The sequence below is a fragment of the Penicillium maclennaniae genome (assembly GCF_028827695.1).
Source record: "Penicillium maclennaniae strain IBT 15551 chromosome Unknown utg000004l:1.0-3007600.0:1.0-3009580.0, whole genome shotgun sequence".
NCBI lineage: Eukaryota > Fungi > Ascomycota > Eurotiomycetes > Eurotiales > Aspergillaceae > Penicillium > Penicillium maclennaniae.
The window spans coordinates 2788932-2802409 of record NW_026623216.1 but is presented as its reverse complement, the minus strand read 5'-3'; the positions used below and the strand labels follow the sequence as shown (position 1 = coordinate 2802409).

General features: G+C 52.3%; 3 protein-coding genes across 3 annotated transcripts; all 3 read left to right on the top strand.

Annotated features, from left to right (window-relative positions):
• Positions 1-25: 25 nt before the first annotated feature.
• N7477_005187 (protein kinase RIM15) lies at positions 26-6219 on the top strand (the record flags this gene model as incomplete). Its single annotated transcript, XM_056966850.1, has 6 exons — positions 26-583; positions 641-1661; positions 1855-3691; positions 3759-4069; positions 4123-5218; positions 5262-6219. The coding sequence occupies 6 exons, from the start codon at positions 26-28 to the stop codon at positions 6217-6219; spliced, it is 5781 nt and encodes a 1926-aa protein (XP_056823631.1).
• Positions 6220-8040: 1821 nt separating this feature from the next.
• N7477_005186 (Mechanosensitive ion channel family) lies at positions 8041-10887 on the top strand (the record flags this gene model as incomplete). Its single annotated transcript, XM_056966849.1, has 2 exons — positions 8041-8598; positions 8659-10887. The coding sequence occupies 2 exons, from the start codon at positions 8041-8043 to the stop codon at positions 10885-10887; spliced, it is 2787 nt and encodes a 928-aa protein (XP_056823630.1).
• Positions 10888-11434: 547 nt separating this feature from the next.
• N7477_005185 (Zn(II)2Cys6 transcription factor) lies at positions 11435-13441 on the top strand (the record flags this gene model as incomplete). Its single annotated transcript, XM_056966848.1, has 6 exons — positions 11435-11446; positions 11506-11552; positions 11611-12335; positions 12397-12733; positions 12802-13085; positions 13137-13441. 6 exons carry the CDS (start codon positions 11435-11437, stop codon positions 13439-13441), a joined length of 1710 nt encoding a protein of 569 aa, XP_056823629.1.
• Between the last annotated feature and the right edge of the window lie 37 nt (positions 13442-13478).

Genomic DNA, 13478 nt, shown 5'->3' with positions numbered 1-13478 from the left:
CGCCTGCTGGACGGACAGTGTCAGCATGGCGGACAATGGCTCTCCCAAACCTCAATTCCTCGCGCCTCCCGCCGTTACGGCCTTACGGCAGGAGGCTCGGAACATCCACCCGAAAATGACTCGAACTATGAGCGACGATATGCGAGAGGAACGGGAAGACCTGAAAGAAGCGGCGGAACAGACCTTGAACACTATCGTGGACCTCGATCTCGAGGGCCGCATCAAATGGGTCAGCCCGTCGTGGAAGCAGGTGGTCGGCTCGGCTCCGGAGACTGTAGAGGGCCGTATGATCTCGGAGATCCTCCTTGGAAATAAGAGTGTGTTCCGTGACGCAATCGAGGCAATGAAAGAGGATGATTCGCGTAGTCGGTTCATTCGTTTCGCGGTGCAGATGGGGTCAGACTCGGTTCTGAAGTACGCGCCCGAACCGCGCCCGACTATTACAGCGGATAGCACCGAGAGCGAGACCATCGATGAAAGCGTGGACCCTTCGCAGGACGAAGGCGAACGGAGGAATGATGTCCTTCACATGGAGGGACAGGGTATCATGGTTTATGACCGGACGGACGACCAAGCAGGACATGTAAGTTCTCGGAGGTGATGCCCCTGTCTATCAGTGATTAACACATATCAAATACAGTCCATGTGGATGCTCCGACCTTTAACCGAACCGAGAGAAGTTACCATTGATCTACCGGCCCTTTTGGTGGAATCCTTGGGCGTTGGAGCAGAGGTCCTTGCGAATTACTTGACAACACTGGCAGAGGCCGCCGCGACCGAACCCGATCCCTCCAAACACCCTGCCCCAACTCCAGTGTTGTGTCGTATCTGCGAACGCCAGATCACACCGTGGTGGTTCGAAAAACACACCGATTCATGCCTTCAGGAGCATCGGGCTGAGATGGACGTACAAATTGCGCAGGAAAACCTCACTGAGCACCGGCATGCTATTGTGAAAGTGTTGGATGCATTGGAAGCCCGTCAAGGGAGACCGTTGATCGGTAGTGATGGCAACATCATGCCCCTTCTTCAACCAGAGTATAAAGGGTTGCCCATTGGGCCCTCCCCGGCTAGCTCACACCCATCATCCGCGCCCGTATCGGGCGTCAACTCTGCCCCGGGCACACCCCCTCGCTCACGGGATCACTCGGCCTCTGGCATAGTTCCTGGCCGACCGCGAGCATTCACCGTACGACGACCGCTGGCTCGGATCGTGGAGCTGGTTCTCGATCTCTGCGATACTGCGGCGGAAATCAGCATGCCGGCTTTGAGGGAGTCTTCACGGCCAGAGAATGGTGAGGATTTCCGAACACTGTCCCCGCAGTCAGAATCACGCATTTCACAAGTCCTGCAGTGGCAGTCACCCAGTTCCAACACTCTCGAACAGGAACAAGGCCTTGCTGCTCTCTCTGCGGACACAGAAATGGTAGCAAAGGCAAAGGTTGACGCCGTGGTCCGCCATCGGAAAATTGTCGAATACGCTGAACGTATTCGCATCGAATACACAGTCCTCGTGGAAGAATGCATCTCAGCTGCGCTGAGCAAAGCCGAGCGCATAGCTGCAGGCCAACTCAGTGATTCCTCATGCTCTTCGGAAGATGAGGCAGCCTTGCAGGACACCCATATGGGCAGCAATCTTGGTATCACTGCCGACTTTGAGGGTACAGAGGCAGAGTCTTCACAGCCGTCCCCTTCTCAGGAATCTTTACCCATGCAAGCGCAGCCAGCAGCTCCTACACCAAGGAAACCAACCTCTGCTCTCACGATGTCTATGCGAAACTCCCCAGATCATGTGCTGATGGCTCAAGGGGAGAACAGGCCGGCATCAGCTGCAATTTCAACTGGATCGAACAGTCCTATGGAGTGCCCAACCCCCCAAGTCTCACAGGAGCATAGCCGGCATTCTGGGAACCTCACAGCAATCCCGGCATCGTCTGTCTCTTGCGGAAATTGACGCAGGCGATAGCAGTGATAGTAGCTTGCCATCTGCGTTCACGGGTATGCGAACAGACTCACCTTCCTCGGAAAGGAGCTTTGACCGGAAACGAAGAAGCCTAGTGCTTCCCAACCTATCGAGCTCCCCCCGTCGGCAGCCTTCACCTGCCCGCGGCTCAGGCCCTCATTCTCCGCTGAGGATGCCCAAGCCTCGTTATTCAAATGAAGGCCTTCCATCGCCCGTTGTTTCACCGTCTATCTACGCCGGCGAGACGGCTCACAGTTGTCGTCATCATCGCAGACAATCGTCAGCCAACTCTTCGGACATTACAAAGCCGCCCCCGTCGCCGCGGCTACCCTCGGTCAGTCAACAACCGCGGCCTGCACCGCCATCCATCAAGGACTTTGAGATCATCAAGCCCATCAGCAAAGGTGCTTTCGGCAGTGTGTATCTGTCCAAGAAGAAATCGACTGGAGAATACTTCGCTATCAAAGTCCTGAAAAAAGCGGATATGATTGCCAAGAACCAAGTCACGAATGTCAAAGCCGAACGCGCCATCATGATGTGGCAGGGCGAGAGTGATTTTGTGGCTAAACTATATTGGACATTCTCGAGTAAAGAGTATCTCTATCTGGTTATGGAGTATCTGAATGGAGGTGACTGTGCCTCACTCGTCAAAATTCTTGGTGGTCTCCCCGAAGACTGGGCCAAGAAATACGTCGCCGAGGTTGTTCTTGGAGTTGAACACCTCCACAATAGAGGAATTGTTCACCGTGATCTGAAGCCAGACAATCTGTTGATCGACCATACCGGCCATCTGAAATTGACCGACTTCGGCCTGTCTCGCATGGGTCTCGTTGGACGTCAGAAGCGTGTTTTGAAGAGTCCTAATGAATCGGCCCCTGATCTCCTTAAGCAGGGACCTTTCCCTCGGGCCATGTCGATTGCGTCTTCGCGTTCCGCCTCCTTTGATTTCCAAGCGGGATCTTCCCCTGGATCTACTCCACTCATCACGCCAGAAGTAGCGGCCAATATCTCTCAGCCGTCATACTTCAGCCTTAACCAGAGCGCCTTGAGTCGACAGAGCTCCCGTCGGACATCTGGCTACCGCAGTGATAGTGCGGGCAGTGACAGCTTAAATGGCATGTTCAGGACATTCTCACTGCACGATTCCATTGGTCCCATCAGCGACTCCGCGGCCCCGTCCCTAAGCATGCTATCCAGTAGTCTGGCTGAGGACGATGCGCAAAGTGATGCCGGAGAGTCACCTCATCTCTATCCATTGCAACCTACTTTCAGTAACCCAATGGCGCAAAACACTCCTCCGCAGCAGGGTATGCTTCCCCCAGTGATGGCACTCTTTGATCCAGAGGATCACGACCGACGCTTTGTTGGAACCCCTGATTATCTGGCACCGGAGACTATCAATGGTGTTGGCCAAGATGAGATTAGCGATTGGTGGTCCTTGGGTTGCATCATGTTTGAGTTCATTTTTGGGTATCCTCCTTTCAATGCTGGGACGCCTGATGAAGTCTTTGAGAACATTTTGCAGCGGAAAATCAACTGGCCTGATGATCCCGCGGAGTACACTACCCCAGAAGCTTTGGATCTCATGAACAAGCTCATGACTCTGAACCCGCGCGAGCGCATTGGAGCTAACGTGGACGAGAAGTTCCCCAACGGTGGTGCTGAAATTCGTCATCACCCATGGTTTTCCGATATCAACTGGGACACTCTTTTGGAGGACAAGGCTGAGTTTGTGCCGAACCTTGAGAATCCAGAGGACACCGAGTACTTTGACGCTCGCGGCGCTAGTCTCCAGGCATTTGCCGAGGAAGTTGGAAGATGAGAATCCGTCACAGGAGCCCGTCACGCAAGGCAATTATCCAGATCGCCCTCACGATGCTCTGTTCAAAGTGCGCTCGCAGGTCAATTCGATGAAGCGTCCCCTGATGCCACTACACATCCCACCCCATGTTCGGGATGCGCGGGACTCGCGCAGTCGAAGATTGAGCGAGCCAGCCCTGGCCGATGACTTTGGCAGCTTCAATTTCAAGAACTTGCCGATGCTCGAAAAGGCGAACAAGGACGTGATCAATAAAATGCGCCAGGAAGCCATGCAGGCGCAGCATCGTCAACCCTCGGCTTCCTCTTCCACCATTCAGACACCCTTGACGAATTCTCAGCCTTCCTGGAGGGAAGTCCGCTCCCAATGTCTCTGCAGCGTACGCTGTCGCAGAACAAGGGGAACAACCGACCGTCCTCGCCGTCTAGTTTGAGCCAAGCAAATTCGTCTCCAAGCCGACCATCGCAGCCTTCATCGCCGCTCTTGGTGCAGTTTAGTACTGGAAATAACCATGAGCGTCGCAAGACATCTGGATCCTCCTCAAGTGCGTCACACCAGTCTAGTGGCACATTCCAGCCTTCTTCTGTTGACCAGGGTCGCATGCCCAACCTCCGACTTGGATCGGTCGCTTCATCTCCCGTCAAAGCCAACCGTATGGCTGCTCATTCCCCTGAGAAGCATCCATCCAGTCACAGGCATGGAAGCGTACCTGCAAGCCGAGCTCGATCGCAGACCATTGGCTCTCAAGATGGTACCGACTTGAGCTCACTTGGTAAAGAGTCATTTGTGCCTGCTCACCACAAACGTCGAAGTCAACTCTTGGATATCTCACCCTCTTCTTCGGACAATGAGGACCCTCGCACTAAAGCTTTGCTCAAAGTCCAGCGTCGGCGACAAAGCTCTCGCCGGCTGTCACAATTTAATTTTCAGGATGGGCCGTTTTTCCGCCCGCTGGATGTGCTTATCTGTGAGGATCACCCTGTCTCGCGACTGGTGATGGAGCGCTTGTTTGAGAAGCTGCGCTGTCGAACTATCACGGTCACCAATGGTGCTGAAGCTATGCGATATGCTCTCAGTGAAGTACAATTCGACATCATCATGACTGAGTACAAATTACCCCAGGTCAACGGTGCCGATTTCTCACGTATGGTGCGCGAGACCCGCAGTGCCAATCGACACACCCCGATCATCGCGGTCACCGGCTACCTAAAGGACCTTCCTGAGAACCACAACTTCGACGCGCTCATTGAGAAACCTCCGACTCTCTCCAAGCTTACTGAGGCGCTCTGTAAATGGTGTTTGTGGAAACCGCCGCCTAAGGATTACAACCCGTCGCAGCCTCTGTCTGTTCCTATTCCTTCTGGTCGACAGAATACGCAGCCTCAAGACGACAGCCCCAGCTCGGCATCGTCTGGTTTCGTTCCCAAGCCCCCCTAGTTCTTATCGAGGTTCAAGCCGCGACGACTCTGTGAGCAGTAGCGTATTTGGGGACATGGAAAATATCAAATCGGATGAAGTTCCGGTGATCATCAGCCGCCACCACGATGATTGGGACCATGGCCCTGGAGGCCTGGGGATTTCCGAGGATCAAAATCCCGGCACTCCGGACACCAAGGCAGTGCCCATTCCCAATCTCCTCCATGCTAGGACCGCACCCGCGGCAATGGATCCAAGCGGTGCACTCACGCCTCGCAAGCAAAGATCCAGTGAATCCATTCGCGCCAAGCGGGAGTCTTTGGAAAAGAAGAGGTACGAATGTGCCGAATCAGGAGACGACGAGGATGAAGAGCTTGGCAATTCTCAACACCGCAAGAGCCCGCCGTCCCGTAGCCGTCGACCCGGCTCCAAGCTTGGAATTGAGATGATGCGGACTAACAGCCGTGGCAGTGTGGTCAGTGGCAGCGAAGAGCTTCTTAAGAAGGAGCGAGAAGCGCTACGAAACCAACGAGACGCCGATGACTCTGATGCCCCATTGGGATCGCCCGCAAGCACCGGTCTTGGAGATCGCTTTGAGGGGCTCAGTATTGCCGAGGAATTTGAAATTGAGGAGCCGCTCAGCCCTCGTGAGTCTCTTCCGCAGCCCTCATCGTCGCCTTCACAGAGACGTCGACCTTCGCTCACGCACCATGATACCTCGATCTATTCGGGACCTAGCTCCCCAGTATCGTTATCGAAGCCAAGCTTTGGCAAGCTGAAGCATGGCCAAATCACTCCACCCGGGGGACTGACCCCAAGCGGCGCACCCAATCCCATTACGCCTGAGCTCAAGGCCTCCGACGATGCAGCGGATTCCGGCTCCGGTGTTGACACCGACTGCAGCCCAACGCCTGACTCGGAGGCGACACCACGACCATCGCACCCACCATCCAACCTCGACCCCGAGGAAACACCCCGTCCATCAGAGCGGTACCGATCCGATTTCTCTGTCAAGCGATGAACGGGTCATCAAACCTTATGACACTCTTCTCTTTGCTTCTTCCCACATAGTTTGCATCATTGACATGTTCACATTTGCCTTCGTGTAAACATCTTTTCGTTTGTCTTCTATCTCCACTGCAGTGTCGAGCGGACATGTCATCATACGCGTTCCTTCATGTCTCTTATGTCTTACTTTTTCTACCGTGGCTGCTGGGAGCAGGGAGTCTCGGTATATCTGTCTCTTTTTTTTTTTCCCCCTTCTTCTTTAAACATCTCCTCTTTATCATAGTCGGAGTTTCATTGAAGAAATGAATAGTGCTTCGCTCTTGCGACCGATCCTGCCGTTCCAGATGTCCAATGCAACCCGTAAATCCAAGTCAATATGACGCGCGGCTTGATCTCTGTACACATAACGTTTGGCCTAGACCCCCTTCATGTAAGTACTTAAAAATATCAGCTTCGAAACGTCAACATTTAACGGGACCACAATCCTGTCAGCCCCTCACCCACAACAGATAGATCAAAACATCGGGCCCCCTGGACCCTCCCAAGTCCAATGAAATCGAGACCTCGGGTAAAACGCTCTTGGCAGTGTCAACGGCCTCCCGCTCCACCGACGATCCTACTTTCCAGAGTCAGAGGACAAGGTCCTCTATCATGATCCTACAAATCAGAGGCACCTATGGACGAACACAGGAAGGCACTTGCAGGGTCCATGCATACTATACGCTCGCGACGGGACCCGGTTCTCTACAGTATCACAAATAGCACACGCACCCGCACCCGCGATCGGCGGTGATCGATTGGGGACGAGTGGATGAGGGATGAGGGGCTACAGTACAGTATGCATATTTTCTAATCCTGGTCCATTCATCGCATAATCTTGTCCTTGATTATGGGGTGCACAAATGGGTATGGGAGCTGGCAGTTCGGCTGAAGGATCTTTCGGTGAAGTTGGCCTTCAATGTGGATGGTGTGGATGATGCTGACCCACTTAGGCTGACTTCCATGGAGACATCGGTGGGTGATATCATCACTCGATGCAGGGGTGTCTCGTCGTGGGTTGAGATTGTCCACACGAGATCGTACTTTGGTTCGATCTATTCGAGAAGAGATCTTAAGTGAAAATTCTGACGAGAGCCCTTATTACATAGGTGGGAGAAGGGTACCTTTTTTTTTGCGAAGCTTCGGGTGATATGAATTTGGTGCCGGTGGCTGTCGCCCCCAACGCCACCGGGTGGAGCAGAGGATCAGAGCGTGAACCTCTCAGGGTTAAGATCACTCGGAGATGGGGTTTCGCGATGCGTGCACAATTCAATGGACATTACGTGGTACTCTTGGCATGTTCAACGAACTTATGGCACAAAGAAGTCAGTTTGAAGGACTATCCCGAAGTATAGACTCGTGTAGCATCATCTGGGACAACTGTCCACATACATGAGAACTTTGATTTCCAGTCTCTTATCTCTTTCTGTAGATCGGACCTCAACCCTGGCGCTCGAACCTGGAGCCGAAAGTCCAGGCTCTGCTTCGTCCGCGACCCACTGTGGCCCACTGGTTTCACTTCTCTTATTCGGATCGTGATTTCTTTCATTCTCTCCTAAATCTTTGAGCTCGGCTCAGCACTGCTTCATTCTACTTTCGCTTGTTTGAGCCTATCAACTTACGGGTGTCCACTGCACCTAGGCTCTGTCACTACCTTGGATATACTCTTCATACCGTCTCTACAGGTTGATCCGTAGAGCCAACGGTTCACCACATTCGTTTTGGCCTGGTGCCACGATGTCAACCCCCGTGGAAGAGCGTAAAGACTTCCATCTCCAGGAACAAAATCAGAAGTATGCGGAAGATACCTCGCCCTCCGAACGATACCTATGTCACCGATCGCAACCCCAGAGACCATCTAAAGGTCGACACCTCCTATGTCGTCGATGATGATGAGGATGATGAGCAGAGGGCAATGCGCACTCCCTCCGCCCGCCGAGAGCAGGCCACTCGCCTCGAGGATGACCTCATGCTTCTTCAAGCCGAGCGCGTGGCGTCTCGGTCTACTCAGGGTGAAGCTGGTGACAGCGAGCACCACTCGATTGGTCGAGTGCGATCTCGGCGCGAGCCCGTCGATGACTTCGACGAGGCCACGAACCCTCTCCATGAGAAGGCTGCTATTTACAAGCCTCCGGAGAGCCCTAATACTAAACTTTCGGCTTTCGTGAAGAAGCTGCACCAGTCTAGTTTCATCGTCCGTTATGTTACCTACATTGTACCCGTGGTACTCATCATCCTGGTCCCCCTGCTGGTCGGGGGTCTCAGATATCCCAATGCCAGCGTTGGAGGTGTCAAGTTGATGTGGTTCGCGATCTGGTTGGAAATCGTATGGTTGACGCTCTGGGCTGGCCGAGTAAGTTTCCAATGCGACTGACATCTCTCCGAACCCGATCACTAACAGCAAGTGCTTTAGATTGTCGGCAAATATATACCACCGTTGATTGGAGTAGTGGCTAGTATTTTCACCAACAATGCCAAAAAATGGCGCGACATGGGCAAGCAACTCGAGCTGCACGCGGCGCTATTCTTCTGGTGGCTCGGCGTGGAGGTATCATTCTTGCCTACGATGAAGAATCATCACGTGGACGGAGACAAGGCTACTCGCAGCTGGGAAAATACGCTGAACAAGATTATCATTGTCATCTTCGTCTGGACCATCCTCAACTTGGTCGAAAAAGTCATTATCCAGCTGATCGCGATCAGTTTCCACCTGCGCACCTATGCCGATCGCATCGAGATCAACAAATTCCAGATTGGAAGTTTGGTCAAGCTGTACATCTGGTCGCGCAGTCGCATCGAGGAGGAAGATGAGGCTTTCGAGGAAAAGACGGCCGACGACACCCCTACCGGAACCAAGACCCCTCTACGCTATGCCGGTAAGGCTGCGGGCAAGGCACACAAGGTGGCCAAGGGTGCTTTGAGCAAGGTCGGCAATAAGGTTGGCGATGTTGCCGGTGCCGTTGCCGCTGACTTTACCGGCAAGGCCGCCAAAAGTAGCAGTGATCCTTACCAGGTCATTCTCACCTTGCTGCGCACTACCTCTGGTTGCCAGGTCCTGGCTCGTCGTCTTTACCGTACATTCGTCCGCGATGGCTTTGACACCGTTTTCTCTGGTGATCTCAAGGAGGCATTTGAGAATAACGATGAAGCCGAAGCTGCCTTTGCAATGTTCGATCGTGATATGAACGGTGATATTTCAATGGAGGAACTCGAAGCCGCGTGTGTGGAGATTGGCCGTGAGCGCAAGGCTATCACTGCGTCTCTGAAGGACCTGGACTCGGTCGTCACCAAGCTGGATGATGTTTTCATGTTCTTCATCATCGTCATTGTGATTATTGTCTTCTTGTCTCTGATTTCCACGTCGGCTGCTGGCGTTCTGACTTCCGCCGGATCTACTATCCTTGCATTGTCTTGGTTGTTCTCCGCCACGGCTCAGGAATTCTTGCAGTCTATCATCTTCGTCTTCGTCAAGCACCCCTTCGACGTTGGTGACCGAGTTACGATCTATGGTAACGCCGGTGATGCAGGTCTTGGCGATGACTACTTCGTCAAGGAAATCACCTTGCTCTACACCGAATTCAAGAAAATGCAAGGCCACGTCGTCCAGGCTCCGAACAGCTACCTGAACACTCTCTTCATTCTCAACCAACGCCGATCTGGTGCTTTGGCCGAGGCAGTTCCCATCATTATCAAGTACGGCACGTCCATCGAACAAATCGACAGTCTTCGCCAACGTTTGCTGGAGTTTTGCCGTAGCGAAAAACGTGATTTCCAAAGTAACATCCTCACTGAGTTGCGCGAGGTTACCGAAAACTTCTCCCTGACCCTCAACGTCGTCTTCTTTTACAAATCCAACTGGCAAAATGAGGGTCTTCGTCTCCAACGCCGCAACAAATTTATTTGTATGATGATGACTGCCCTTCAAGAGATCGGCATCGAGGGTCCTCGCATGAACTGGCCCGGTGCCAAACATGGCATGCCCCTCCACGTCTCTTATGGCAACAGACCTGTAACACCCCCGAAAGCTGAAGAAGCCGCCGACGACGAAGTCGCCATCGAAGACTCCAAAATTCCCGAAAACAGCGGCTCAAGCACTGGCGTTTCCGGTCGTCAACACTCCATCCTCCGCAAAGGTATGAACACCGCCGCGGCTCGGGCCAGAGGCCAATCAACATCCCACAAACACGTCGATTTCTCCCTCGGTATGTCTGGCATCTCGAGCGGCGACATCATGGGCGACGTGTTCGAAGACCGTTCTGTTCAAATCGAAGATATCGTCCGCAACACGAACCGCGAAGCTGCCGAGCGCAGAATCCAAGAAGTGGCCGAAGAGGAAGAAGAACGGCGCAGTCGGACTTCATCACGGACATCGAAGAGCCGTCGTCCCTCGCACCACAGCGCCTTCATGTCCTCTGGACGTCCATCAACAGATGCACGGTCCGTGCGCAGTGGAGCTTCCTCTGTGTCCCGTAATCGCTTCTTCAGACACATGAGCAGTATCTCGCATAATCATGAAGATATGATGGAGCAGGGTGTTGTGCCTGCGCCGCCTCCGCCTGTCACGGTGGAGCATGAGCATGAGCATGACCATGACCATGACCATGACCATGACCATGACCATGACCATGACAAGCGTGTGTAATGTGCTTTGGAAGGTCCACTCATAAACATAATATTTTGAGCTATTTCGACTGTTCACTTACAGATACATCATCATTTGCCTCTCTATCTTGGCCTGCATATTTCCATCTGATATCTTGCATATGAGTTAATACTTTTCGTTAAACTATGAATATACCACATCCTCTCAAGATCACCCACTTGGGCTCCGTAGCGATAGTCACAGTCCCCCGGCTCTCTGCTCTTGATAAACCCCCCCGTGGACGTTGAGAGTTTCGTTTCTTGATCTGTGAATAAATATCACTGTAGTCAGGACCAGAAGAATCAAGTTCCTTGCGAAAAAAAAAAAGGAATAGAAGCCCGGACTTGAACGCGCGGTTGAATACCGACAGGATGAACCGGGTAGGGAATCTCCGACCGCCTGCTACTGCGAATTTGCGGCTATTCCCTACCAGGGTTTTCCCTACACGCTCTACTTTCCCTCGCCATTATTCTCAGTGGACTATGTATCATGTTTAACTGTTCACAGTGTGAAAAAAGCTATCTGAGGAAGACGCATTTGATTCGCCATGAGGCAACTCGTAAGTCTTGAAGACCTGAGCGCACGGGAGTGAGAAGCTAATAACTACTAGATAAACAGCAGCTCTCGTCGAGTTGTCCTTTCTGTGGGAAATCTTTCTTGAAGACGTGAGTATTCGCGTTCAGCTCTCGGAACCTCTGTGACCTGTCTCCAATAACTTTCCAGGGAGGTGACCCGAAGACATGTCAAAGCGTGTGCGAAGAAACACGACCAGCCTATTCCAGAAGCAGGGAAGGCAGGGCGAAAACGCCAGTCGTGCGACTCTTGCTTCGAAGCCAAAGCAGCTTGCGATAAAAATCTACCATGCTCACGTTGTACATCTCTCGGACGGCCATGCACTTTCGCGGCTCAACCCTCGCCATCGCCGGGGTCGACATGCTCGGCAGCTGCCTCCTCGCCTTCACCTTCTACAACTCCGCAACCCTCAGCCAGACAGGGTGGAGCCTTTTCTTTCCTTCGACATTTCGCCAGCCCTTATGTTCAGAAAGATCGGCTTGCAATTGGAGAGACTGGAAAAAATTCGACTCCAAGGAATCTCGCAACCTTGTACTCTCACATTGAAGATGCCCTCATCCCGAGCAACCCGCTGTCCGCCTTCCTTGGATTTGGCGATTACCCATCAAATCCCCTGGGTGGAGAGGAGGGCTTCCTCTCCGATTACCTTTCCGACGCTCTTTTCCCATCAAATCTCTCTAATCAATTGACCGAAATCACCTCGGAGTTAGTGGAAACGTCAAAGTCTATGGGAATACGCAGTGAAAACCCAGAACTCGACATCATGCACCTTACAACCGTCTTTGGAGTGTCCAATATGTCATCCTTTATCTCAGTCTTTTTTCATGCCTTCCATTGGCACTTGCCTATTGTTCATTCCCCCAGCTTCGATCCAGGTGCGATTTCTAACCCCCCTGCTCCTTGCAATATTTCTTGCTGGTGCAGCATACAGTACAGTCATGGACGATACGACCACTTCTTCGTCTTGGATTATTGACGTCGCAGAGGAGTTTATTTTTCGGCAAGTCTTACATCTGTTGACTGTTTCATCACCTATGGATCCTGCAAATTTGCTCTCCACTGTTCAAACACTACAGAGTGCTTTGATCATCGAGATGCTTCAATTTGCACGCGACGATTTGGGTACTAGACGTCGTATTCGTATCATCCGTCATCCGTGTCTGGTGTCGACTGTTAGGTCTCTGGGAATCTTCCATCTCAAGCGCAGTGCGATACCTCTTAGTTGCGATGATGTTACTTGGAAGAACTTGGTCGCCGAAGAGATGTGTTTAAGGTATCCCTTTCTCTCACAGGGCCGTCTATTTGCCTTTCACTGTAGACCTTTTGCTAACTGCGTTCTAGAATAGCTTCCTGGGCTTTCCTTGCCGACGGTTTTCTCACTGTTTGCCTCAAAAACCATCCCGCGATTCCCATCTTTGAGATGGACTGCAATTTTCCCTGGAGCGCTGATTTGTGGGAGGCTGAAAGTGCATCTGCTTTCAGCAAGATTGCCGCAACACACTCGACGGAGCTTCCACTTCCATCATTGCGGGGGGTAGCCACTCAATTACTCGAGATCCCCAAAACGGCCCCGATTTCTTGGAGTCTCTCGATATCTGCTGAACATCTCTTGATTTTGATCTACGGTACGCGGCCCCTTTCAGCAAAGAAATCAACCTTTGTACTGATTTGAATAGCCATCAACTCTCTCGCCTTCCAGACCAGGGCAGGCCTTCTTCCATACTTGTCAGTCGACAGAATCAGCCTTGCAGCCGAAAACTGGAAGCGTATTTGGGACTCCGTCATTGGCTCCTTTGATGATGACCAATATCTCCATTTGGGCTACCCAAAACACGCTGAAGAGCTCTGGTGGCTACTCAAGGCAACATTGGATGTTACCGAGCAGCGTGGAGTCAACTTCCGATATCTGGACAGCGCCGCGACGGATGATATGGGGAGCTTGAACGAGTTCATTCAGTGGTGTCATTGCAATTTCTCATAAAGAATGTATTATGTGTATTAAATATAATTCTATAGTG